At 45.6% G+C, this 11659-nt stretch overlaps 1 protein-coding gene across 1 annotated transcript; it reads left to right on the top strand.

The window, feature by feature from the left end:
- The first annotated feature begins 413 nt into the window (after positions 1–413).
- Positions 414–5740, top strand: LOC119268221 (egalitarian protein homolog). The gene is made up of 10 exons (XM_037549798.1): positions 414–570; positions 1266–1426; positions 1812–1943; positions 2046–2096; positions 2385–2481; positions 3773–3819; positions 3983–4199; positions 4484–4613; positions 4711–4753; positions 5522–5740. Exons 1-10 carry the CDS (start codon positions 525–527, stop codon positions 5594–5596), a joined length of 999 nt encoding a protein of 332 aa, XP_037405695.1. The 5' UTR covers positions 414–524; the 3' UTR covers positions 5597–5740.
- The last annotated feature ends 5919 nt before the right edge of the window (positions 5741–11659 follow it).

The raw sequence follows: 11659 nt of genomic DNA, 5'->3' as shown, positions 1-11659 counted from the left end.
ATGCCTAACCCTAAAAAAAATAGCATGCCTGGGCGCTGAAACCGCCGCTGAAGGCGCCGGTTAGGAGCTCCCCAGCCAGGCAGCCAGCGAAACGCGCCCCCGCTTTTGGGCCAGGACTAAGACTGTAGTTTTTTGTTTTTTGAGCGACCACCAAGACTGTAGTTGTGCGGGCGCTGGAACCCCCAGTTGGCACCAAAGGTGCTGACTAGGAGCTCCCTGGGAAGCATGCCTAACCCTAAAAAAAATAGCATGCCTGGGTGGGCCGTGCCGTGCCTGGCCCGTATAACACAGGCCGGGCCAGCCCATTTGGCAAGATTTGGCTGAGGGCTTCAGGCCCAGAAAAAGAGTCCAACCTGCATAGTACTGAAACAGTCGGACGGAGCAACGGGCAGTTACCAGTAGTACTAGTATAGTCTTGACGCCGCCGGGCCAGACGATTCCCCGTCCCCTTTCTTCATTCCCTCTTCCGTTGCCGGTGCGTCCGCGTCCTGTCTCTCCCGGTCAGCGATCGGGAGGGGCGAGGGATGGCCTCCCATCCCCCCAACTCCGCCGACGGCGAGGACCCCGCAGGTTCTCTCTCTCTCTCTCTCTCTCTCTCTCTCTCTCTCTCTCTCTCTCTCTCTCTGAGCGTAGCGCTGCTTCCGCTCGGTGCGTGTGCGTGCGCGTCGCCCGAACTTAGGGTTTCTTGGAGTTCACGTTTAATCGCTACGCTTTGCTATATCTCTGCTTTACCCCGCCCTTTTAGTTCGTGTTTTCGCGTCATGATTTAGTCCTAGCTAGGGTTTTAGGGCAGGTAATGTTGGGACTTGTAGCTGCTACTCGTGCAGCTTCCGTTCCCTGTAGGTTGATTTGCAGGCCTGGATTTTGCCTCTATTGATCAATGGTTTCAATAAAGAGTTGGGCAATAGTAGCATGTGGAAGGATTCATGGTCGGTGGTTTTTTCTTTTCTGTTTGATTCTGCTTTGGTTCGTGCGCTAGTTGTCCTTTAGAGTTCAATACCTGTATTGATCTATCAGGCTAGACCTTGCTTTTATTCCAACAATATTCTTGTATATGAGATACTGAACTAAGGCGATTGTGCTGAACACAGTGGTTTTAAAATGTTTCTTTTCCTGATTGGTGAGGAAACTAGGCTGCATCTAGCTAAACCAATACTATGTTACCTTGGTTAGAAATTCAGAACTTATTGTGTTTGCTTGTGTGCAAGCACCTATGAACTGGAACTATTTTGTTTCTACTTGTAATTCGATGTGTTCTTTTGCAGGGAATAACGCGGAATTGCCATCCCTGCCCTTTCATGTTGTCACTAAACCTAGTCAACTCCCAGTCGAGTTTCTTGAGCCCTCTGCTGCCAAGAAATTGGTGATTGGATTTGACTGTGAAGGTGTTGACCTTTGCCGCCATGGTGCTCTCTGTATCATGCAGGTGAGCTGAACTGAATCCCACGTGGCATGGAATATTTTTATACTCCTGCAATCTTTTGTTTCATCATGGATGAATTGTGGCTATCATAAACTGTCATGAGACAACCTTGTCCTACATCGGACAATTATTATGCCCTCACTTGACCCCACATTACAATGGTCTTACTTGAAATGCTGCTTCATTACCTTATAGTGCCATGATCTACCCACGCAAGTCCTTTTGATGAACCTAGACTTAGTGTACCTAACCCCTCTTATTTTATTGGAACTGGTTGCACATGCATCTATTTCTGCTGATATAGATAAAAAACATTGGCCTGATCGGTCACCATTGTTGTAATGATGTTAAGGCTGACTGTTTTTTGTTGGTTCGTTTGATTTTTCAGATTGCATTTCCTGATGCTGTTTACTTGGTCGATGCTATTGAGGGTGGAAAAGAACTAGTTGAAGCTTGCAAACCAGCACTTGAGTCCAATCATGTCACCAAAGTTATCCATGACTGTAAAAGGGACAGTGAGGTGCCTAACTGTGAGATGTGATATTCTTTTGGTGTATTGAAATAAGTGTTGCAAAAATTGTGTATCTGACTAGTGGTAAACTTACAATTTATTCTGCTGCAGGCATTGTATTTCCAGTTTGGCATTAAATTACATAATGTGATGGATACACAGGTAATCACCGTACATATGTACTATGATATAGTGGCATAACTTTGTAAGCAAAACACTCATAATTTCCTTCTAATATATGAATGAATCCGTGTCTGCTGCTTTCTCAGTTAATTTCTTTCAAATTTAACCATTATCATAAGCTTTGGACCAGTAACCCTGTACAGGGTTGAAAGCATTACATGATCCTCTACCTTCCCAGAGATATACTATATGTTAATTATTATAGCAGCTACATGTAAGATAATTTTATTTGTAAAGGGAGCTTCCGATCATCACTTTCATTTGCAGATAGCCTATTCCCTGATTGAAGAGCAGGAAGGTAAAAAGAGAGCATATGATGTTTACATATCCTTCGTGAGCCTTCTTGCCGATCCTCGTTATTGTGGTACTTTCTACACTTCACTGAATTGAATTGTTGAGTTTTACATGATTGGGAGAGAACCTATGTGTACATGGTTTTAGCCTTGCTTTGTTTTCTCATAACATATGACACTTGTTCATATTTTATTGTCCTTTTTCTTCTAATTGGGCATAACTTATATAGGTTCTGCTAATCCTCTTATTGGTAATTCGCTTGTGCTGTCTTCCAAGTGCTTTAATTTAATCTACACATATTAACATCAAACATTTAGCATATCTTCTAATGTATTGCCACGCTATATTTATCTTGGTGGAGTCCAATTCATATCGTAAATCTTGTCCTTAAGAAAGATGGGGTCGCTTTTTAATACAATTTAACAGACCTTGCGCTGCAGCTAGTGCTTTAACCTTGACGTATATGTTATGCAATCCAAGTTCTTTTTTGTGTTCATTTTACTGTAAGCTCAACATGTTATGGTTGTTAGGTAGTCTATAATCTTTATTGCTGGGTGGACATCATGTCTCATCATATGTCGCAGTCTAACAATATGATGAAGTTGCATATGTTCATTTGCCTGTGATTAAAACTAATGCTTTGACACAATTTTTTGTCTAATGCATGCCTTCTTCAATTGGCCACTTCTGTGTTGTACAAAATGGTTTGTACACATGTTGAGAACCTGGAATAACTCGAGTAGATTGTGCTTGTGATCCCATGATTATCTGCCTTGAGTACCGTGGTTAAGAATGTATGTTATTATTAGTAGGACTAGTGCTTGAGGTGCTGTAAATTGGGTGTAAAATTGTTTTTTATACCCTTGTTTCAATTTAGTAGTGGTGTTGCATCTTGGTTGAGCTCTTCATAATCCACACTTGATGCTTACAGACACCTGGCTATCTTATTGTCTCAAACTCTGAGGTGTTTGGGTTCGTGGATCATCTGACTTGCCTTAACTAGTTAACTTAAGGTGTTCATCTGACTTGACTGTAACTTAAGGTGTTTGGGTTCTCAGTAGGCTGCATTTTCCTCCAAATTGCCGGGAACCTGGAACCCAGCTCACATAATGGGTTTGCGTACATTGCTTGGTATACAAGATTCGTGGTGCTCTGTATCAAATCCAGTAAATATGGAAGTAATGTATTGTGGTTTCGTTACTCTTGCTAACAGTGTGTTGCTTCTGTAAAACATCATGCCAAATAGTTTTTCTGCTCTAAACACCATGCCGATGTTTACTAAATCTATGAAAGATTGAACCTCAATTTCTTTTGCATTTGATTGATTGTGTGGTGTGATACTGTTGTACTTCTTTATGTAGGAATGCCATATCCTGAAAAGGAAGAAGTCCGTACCCTTCTAAGGCAGGTTAGCATTGTGAAGAAAATTATAGAACTCCTATTTAGAATATTATTTTCTCCAGGCCTGAAGTCTTGTGGACTTCCTAGATAATGGCCTGGCACACGATTTTCCATTGTGCTGCTATATTTTCTTGAAACTAACAATTTATTGTAATTTGATGGATTTTTAGGACCCAAATTTCTGGAAAAATAGGCCCTTGTCTGAAATGATGATTCGAGCAGCGACAGATGATGTGCGCTTCCTTCTCAATATACATGAGAAAATGATGGAGAAGTTAAGCAAAGTATCTTCATGGCGTCTGGCAGTACGAAGTGAGCTATACTGTAGGTGCTTTTGCATAAATGACAACCAGCAGGCAGATTGGCCGCCTCTTCCAACTGTCCCTGGTCAGTGTGTTTACTCCCTTCCCGTTCAAATCAAGAAAAGTTACTGTATGGACAAATCAGTTTTACTTTTGGTTCTTCAGATATAAATCATAAATTTGTAACCTAAAGATTGGGGTTTGCTTTATGGTTCAGCACTGTAGCCTTGTAGGTGCAGATCGTCATATACTAATTACTAATATGGAATGACAATGGATGTATTTGCTTTGCATTCCTTGATTCATGTTATTTATGAAGTTTTGATATATTCAACTTATAGAACAAAATTGATTAAACATTGTTGACAGATGACATTGAAGCTGAAGCTTGTGTTCCTGAAGTGGATATCCTTTCGCTCTTAGATGTGCCTCCTGGAAAAATGGGTCGTGTTATTGGCAGAAAAGGATCATCAATAATGGCTGTGAAAGAATCTTGCAAGTAATCATCTTAAGCTTGATTCTTCAGATATCGCATGATATTTATGCTGCAAAATTTAATTTGGTCTTCCCTGGTTTGCTTTCACTCCTATTTGCAGTGTTGAAATCCATATCGGTGGTGCAAAGGGACCTCCAGATAGGGTAGGTTTGCCATAGCTGACATATTTATTACTGTGCAGTTGTGGTCCACTGAATTTATCCAGTCCATGTTTGAATTGGTTAACAGCAATAGCTATAGTTTTGTAGCAACATGGCTTGTAGTACCAAAACTGCTCTACTGTGTCGATGCATCTTCCTGCCTTGATTAGATTGATTGATAGCCACTACTGCAGTTTGTAGTCATGGGGTTTGTTGACTTAGCAACAAGGTTTATTTACTGGGAAATTATTGTTCTCAAGCATTAAGCTTGGCACATCATGTTGCTAATCCATTTCTAGCTGTTTGTAATATCAGAAGACATTTGGGCTTCACACACATGCATGGTCCTCCACAAATTTAGTTGTAAACAATTTATAGTTATCGTGCAAAATATGGCTGTTCTGGTTTGCCCTTATTGTTTCATCATTTATATTCTCCACGGCCTAGAACAATCTAGTCGTACTTATCTTGAGCTGATCACGGACAGATATATCTAGCTTCTTGCTGAGGTGATTGCAGTAGGGTGCTAGGGCTTGATGTGTATGCATACAACTTATCTGTCGTGTTATCATACTATATATATGCAAGTCATTTCCAGTAGTATGGATATGCAATCCAACACCTGGTGAGAAAGTGGTTTTAAGTACCCGCAGAAACATAAAATAGTCTTCGATTCTCCTCTGTCAATAAGGCTAAAGTTTTAAGTCAAAACATGATATCCTTGATTTTCTCAGCTTTAATAATCCTCTTGTTCATGCCTGCTTAATGTAGGTGTTCATCATTGGACCAGTGAAGGAAGTCAGAAAGGCGGAGGCCATCCTGAGGGGCCGAATGCTGGAATTCTAGAGAAACGACTTTTGTGATATAGACTTGAACTGCCCTATCTTTTGAACATAAGGGATACAGAAATGCATGTGGATCGCTGATCCGTGACAAGAATAAAAATAAGAGTTGGATTGGAGGCAGCTTCCAGTATCTTTAGCTTAATTATCTGACAAGGCTTTCTCTGGCTGGTGCATCAGAATGTGGACCTGTTACGAGTAGATTTCGCTCTCTTATGGCTTAGGTTTAACCTGTGCATTAGACATTGCGATTGCGCTAAACTGGCGCTGCCCACTCATGGTTAGCTGGTCCGGTAGACGACGAACCAAAGGAATGGTTGGTGGGTGCCCTACCACTAACGTTAGGCCTGCAAATCCGGCTAAAGCTCATTCAAGCGCCCGCGAGTTATCAGTCAGTCGGATGCAAGCCTAAATTCAGACTTGGACAACAAATCCGATGGACCTGCCCTTCTCACACAGGAGTCAGGACCACCTCTTTGTTAGCACTGCGCCCATCGTGTGCTACTCGCCTCTTATCACTGTTGCGTCCTCAGTGCATCTACACCCGGATCTAATGCCAACTCCAACCCACTGCCAACTCCAACCCACGGCTCCAAATGGACGTTCGTTTCGTCTGTTATGGGATGGCAATGAGCCCGTGTTGGCCCGTATTTATGGATGAGGCGGCAGTGCGTCCAACACGCGCGTTCGAGCCCGTATTTGTGGATGCGGTGGCCATGCGTCCAACACGCGGTCGCATTTCATCCGTTCAAAATTAATCAGCATACATGAAGCATGGTTTTAAATAGTTTAAATCAAACATAGCAAATAGTTTCACATCCAAAATAGTCTTACAATCCAATCAAAATAAAAACAACATCAAATAGTCTTTACAATCCACTCATTGGAGAACGCTGAAGAACACTGCTATCATTATGAGAACCGGCCATGCCGAAGAAAGAATATCATATCCACAGATCTTGTGAAGCCACCGTTTCAAGTATGACAGTAGCACCTTTCACGTGCCCCTTGTACTGCCTCTGCCAAGCAAATTGACAGTTCTTCTATTTTTTTTTTTGAAAAAAAGACGGTGGCTCGTGGCCGGCCTTATATTTCAAAAGAGGCATAAGCCAGACGAAGTTCAGTTACATGGCTTGTGAAGTGCACCCAGGTGTAAGGCCACAAGCAGCCAGGAAGGAAGAAGAGAAGAAAAGGAAGAAAGAGCAGAAAAAAGAAGAGTCAGAGCCTAGCCATTAAGCAGTGTGATCCATGTCTGTAGATCATCCTTGTCCCGTTGCTTGGTGGCTCTGTTGGTCCATAAACGAATCAGATTAGCAGTATGAAACCTGACATATGACTCTGACCAACATTTAGCATTGAAAACCCGATCATTTCTAGCCTGCCAAGGTGTGATGGCACAGGCCGCAAAAGCAACATCCCATTTGGCCTTGAAAGGAAGATGGTTCGTCGCCTGAGAAACAAAGTGCTGAATGTTGGGTGACTCACATGCCAACGGTGCCAGCGAGAGCCTATTCCAGAGGGCATTAACAGGGCGACAACGAAGAATGAGATGGTCAGCCGTCTCCATAGCCAAACAAACGTCGCAACCGGCAGTCGGAGCAACTGCCGACCAACCTTTTCGGACCATGTTAGCCTTAGTGTTTAAGCGTCCCCAGAAAGCCAGCCACAAGAAGATTCTGTACTTGATAGGAATAATGGAGTCCCAAATCCAGGGCGCAGGACTCCAAAGAATTCCCCGGAAGGTAAGCAATTAGTAGAAGTAGCGCGTGCTTAAAATGTTTCCTCCAAGCGCGGGGACCCGTGCATCCATGCGAGTACTATCTGGATTGACATTAACAACAAGCTGATTAAGCAGATCCAACTCTTGGGTGGTTGTCTGTGAGAGGTTGGGGTGTAACTGCACGCGCCATCTCCCATCTATAAACTGAGATTGAACAGAGCAATCCTGATTGCGAGCGAAGGAGAACAGAACGGGGCAGACTTGCCTCAAGCTACCAACAACCAGCCATCGATCATGTCAGAAGGAAACATGCCTGCCACTATCAACAGAACAACGCGAGGAAGATAGGACCATAGGGATGCAACTCTTGAAACCCTTCCACATAGCAGTATCCTTGTGGTGTCCCTTGAGAGGCAAAGAATCCTTGCAATATTGGGAAGCAAACCAACTGAAACAAGGGATATCAGAGGATTGAAGGATTTTGGCCACAAACTTACAGAGCATAGCCTGATTGTGAGCCTCTAGATCTCTTACTCCCAAACCACCATTAGCACGAGGCAGGGTAACCATATCCCAAGCCATGAGGCAGTGACCTCCTTTAGTTTTATTCTTGCCCTGCCAGAAGAAGGCCCTGAGAAGAGCATCCAGTTTACCGAGGGTCTCCTTGGGCCATGGAAAACAAGTCATGAAGTAGCTTGGTATGCCAGCCAGGACAGAATTTATAAGAGTTAGCCTGCCACCCCAAGAGAGGAACGTGGCCAACCAACCAGAGAGGCGACGATCAACCTTATGAATGACCGGAAGCAACATACCATGCTTGATCTTGTGTAAGGAGAGGGGTAGCCCCAAATATTTACACGGAAAAGAGGAGACCAGACAACCAAGCATGCGGGCGATTTCCATGACCACCTCCTGCTGCACACAAATAGGCACCAAGGTGCTTTTTTGGAAATTAATAGTCAGCCCCGAGAACTCAGAGAAAGCAGTGAGGATGCTCTTGATAGCTCTAGCTTGCTCCACCTCGCCCCGGAAAATAATCAGAGTGTCATTCGCGTACTGCAGTACTGGGAAAAAACCATTTGAGCCAAGGGGGTGCACCAAGATACCATTCTGAAAGTGCCAGCAGCATAAACGTTGAAGCACACCGATAACAAGGATGAAAAGATATGATGACAAGGAGTCGCCCTGCCGAAACCCTCTCTTTGCCAAAATGGGATCGCCTGGTTCTCCATTAATGAGCACCCTGGAGCGTCCAGTGGAGAGGAGTGCATGTATCCACTGTGTCCACCGCGAGGGGAAGCCCCTGGCTTTCTAAAACCTGAGTGAGGCAATCCCAACTAACAAAATCAAAAGCTTTACGAAAGTCCAGCTTCAAGGCAATCACAGGTAAACTCCTTTTGTGTGCGGCCTGTATCATCTCAGCAGCCAAAGCAAAGTTTTCCACAATGGAGCGCCCTCTCAAGAACCCAGACTGTAAGGGGTGCACTAAGTTCGGGATATGCCGTTGCAATCTACATGTCAGAACCTTGGACACTAGCTTAGGAGCACTATGCACCAAAGAAATTTACCTGAAATCCCTCAACTCCATAGGTGTGTCAATCTTGGGCAGCAAAGTGATATAAGCAATGTTGATGCCATCCAGAGCAACCTGATTTGCATAGAAATCCCCAAAGAACTTGAGCAAATCATCCTTGATCAAGTGCTTGAAGACTTTGTAGAACTCATTTGTGAACCCATCCGGCCCCGGGCTTCTATTATTTGGCGACATATCAATAGCCCGAACTAGCTCAACCCATGAGAAAGCATCTACCAGCTCAGACAGATCCACAGGGTTGTACAAAGCAGAGAGTTGCACTATTGGCAAAGATGGAGCAGGCTGTCCTAAGATATTGGCGAAGTATGCAGCTGCCAGGTTAAGTTCGTGGCAAGTTTGGTAATATTGCACACCATTATCAACAAGAACTTTAACTTTGTTACGACTTGCCTGGCAATTGGCCGCCACATGGAAGAACTTGCAATTTTCATCGCTGGACACACACCATCTTAGCTTGGCTCTACGTCTCCACATAGCAGTCTGCCACAAGATCAGCTGCTCGGCCTTGGCAGTGGCAAACTCCCTGAGAACTACTTCCATCACTCACAAAGATCGTCTTTTCTCAACCACATTAAAGAAGCTGACGCCATGCTTGTTGTTATCGATGAGAATCTTAAGGTTAGGTCGACGCCTACACCATTGCCGCAGAGCAGCCCGGACCCGTCTCATTTTGAAGTTAATGAGCGATGCAGAAGAAGGGAGAGCTCGACAGCCCCTAGACCAGCAGTTATGTATGATGTTCTTGGTCTCCTCCATATGAAGCCAATGGTTTTCCATTCTGAACAAGCGACTCTTGATCGCATCATCTTGGAACTGGACCAGGATGGGGGTGTGGTCTGAGGTAGTGGCAGGCACAGCAGAAGCAGAAGTCTGCAGAAAACACAAACCCCAGGCCGCATTAACCAACACGTGATCCAACTTAACCAGGGTGGGGGAAGATCTCTGGTTGGACCAGGTGAACATCCTATTGTCGACCTGAACGTTGTCAAGCCCTTGCTCCCTAATACAAGCATTGAACATCTCCATGAGGTTCCAGTTGATGTGGCCACATGATTTTTCATGCGCGAAGTGATACATATTGAAATCGCCCAAAACAATCCACGGAGTGTCTGCCTCTGCTGCAATGCTGGTAACAGCCTCAAAAAACCGAGCCCTCTCATTGTGCGCACACGGTGCATAAACAATTGTAAGCAGAAAAGAGGTAGCTGAAGATGTAGAAGACAGCTTGACAGTCACATGGTATTGATGTGTTGCAACAGCTTGCCCATGAAAACAATTAGTGTCCCAAGCGACCAAGATACCCCCAGCAGTTCCATCTGATGATGTGAAAGCATATTCTCTGAAAGTTGCAGGCAGAAAGGACCGCAACTTGAAGAGGGGGAGAGTTGATAGCTTCGTTTCCTGCAGACAGACAACACTGGGGCAACAAGAGGTTATAGAATCACGAACCAACAAACACTTGTCATCGTCACCAAGACCGCACACATTCCAGTTTAGAATCTTTATGGGGGAAAGACGAGAGCACAACCCATGTAGGAGAAAGAAAGACACACATGCATGATTATCATAAAGCATAGCAGGCTTGACATAGAAGGTGATTGATAGGTCTGGGTACAGACACGATACAGACTCGAAACAAACTCTAGAACACTGAAACTGGCATAACCCGGTACAAAGCAGTGGACTAAATGCAAAGAAATAACTGACTGACTGACATAGCTGCTTAGCAACATCTTACACAAGCTAGAGAGACATCTAAAAGGACATGCCCAAAGGCGACTTGCAGCAGCAGCAAAACTACTCATAGGGATTGTTGAGGACATGCACTGACGATGCAGAGGAGTTGGAGGTAGCAGAGGAGGCCGCCGCCTCAGAAGATGCAGCTCAGGCCTCGACCTGGTCGAAGATGGCAGTTGCATTGAGATCGCATTGCTCAGCGATCTGCTTCAGCTTTCTCCTAGTTAGCGGTGCCGGAGTCGCCGCCAGCGGCAGCTCTAGGAGCCCACACATTGCCTTCGCCTTCTTGCGGCGTGCAACAGAAGAACTGGAGCAGCGGGCGGCGCCACTACCCGAGGCAGAACCAGAGTCAGACGCCGCTGCCTTCCGCTTGGATGCACGCTCGACAGAGCCCATACAGACGCCGTCCTACGCGCGGACTGCGGCGAGGGGTTGGGGCATCCTCCTGCTGAGCAGATCGTAGCAAGGCTGGGTCAGCCAGATCGCGCTCCACAGGATCGAGCCCCCATGCTCTCCTCCCGACTCCGCCAGGGTGGCCAGCATCAGATTCAAATCGGGAATCCCCTAGTCGCAGCGCAGCCGGGTGGGATAGCGGCCCGAGGGGCGGCAAGCAGCTACAGAGTGGGTGGAGAGGCGCAAAGGTCACCGGCAGGGGCGCGAGCGGTGGGTCACGACAGCTGCAAAAGACCGTGGCGACATGTGGAGGGAGGGCGGCACATGCACCGTGCTTGAGGTCGGTCACTGCCACTGGGGAGATTTGCCCACAGGGAAGGATGCCAGGCTCCGGTCGTGGGATGCAGTTGGTAGGCTGAGAGCAAATGGGCCTTCTGGTGAGGATCTGGTGGGCTTTCAGATGGGCTTGGGCAGGGAAGTGGGCTGTGACTGGGAGAAAGAGCTCGTCCCTGGAGGAGAGCAGTGGGCCAATCGTAGGCAGCAGGCCGAAAGGCACATTGGGCTTAGGTGGATATTTGCACTCCACAGAAGGGAGCAGAGGTAGCGTGCGGGAACACAAGCTG

Source organism: Triticum dicoccoides, chromosome 3A (assembly GCF_002162155.2).
Source record: "Triticum dicoccoides isolate Atlit2015 ecotype Zavitan chromosome 3A, WEW_v2.0, whole genome shotgun sequence".
Lineage (NCBI taxonomy): Eukaryota > Viridiplantae > Streptophyta > Magnoliopsida > Poales > Poaceae > Triticum > Triticum dicoccoides.
Note: the sequence above shows the minus strand (reverse complement) of the source record. Positions and strands in the feature narration are given on the sequence as shown.

Excerpts from the sequence above, each read along its gene's own strand:
- LOC119268221 (XM_037549798.1), top strand. The coding sequence starts at position 525 with ATGGCCTCCCATCCCCCCAACTCCGCCGACGGCGAGGACCCCGCAG. Across the intron at positions 571-1,265 it reads CGACGGCGAGGACCCCGCAG|GGAATAACGCGGAATTGCCA; the intron begins GTTCTCTCTCTC and ends GTTCTTTTGCAG. Across the intron at positions 4,754-5,521 it reads CAAAGGGACCTCCAGATAGG|GTGTTCATCATTGGACCAGT; the intron begins GTAGGTTTGCCA and ends TGCTTAATGTAG.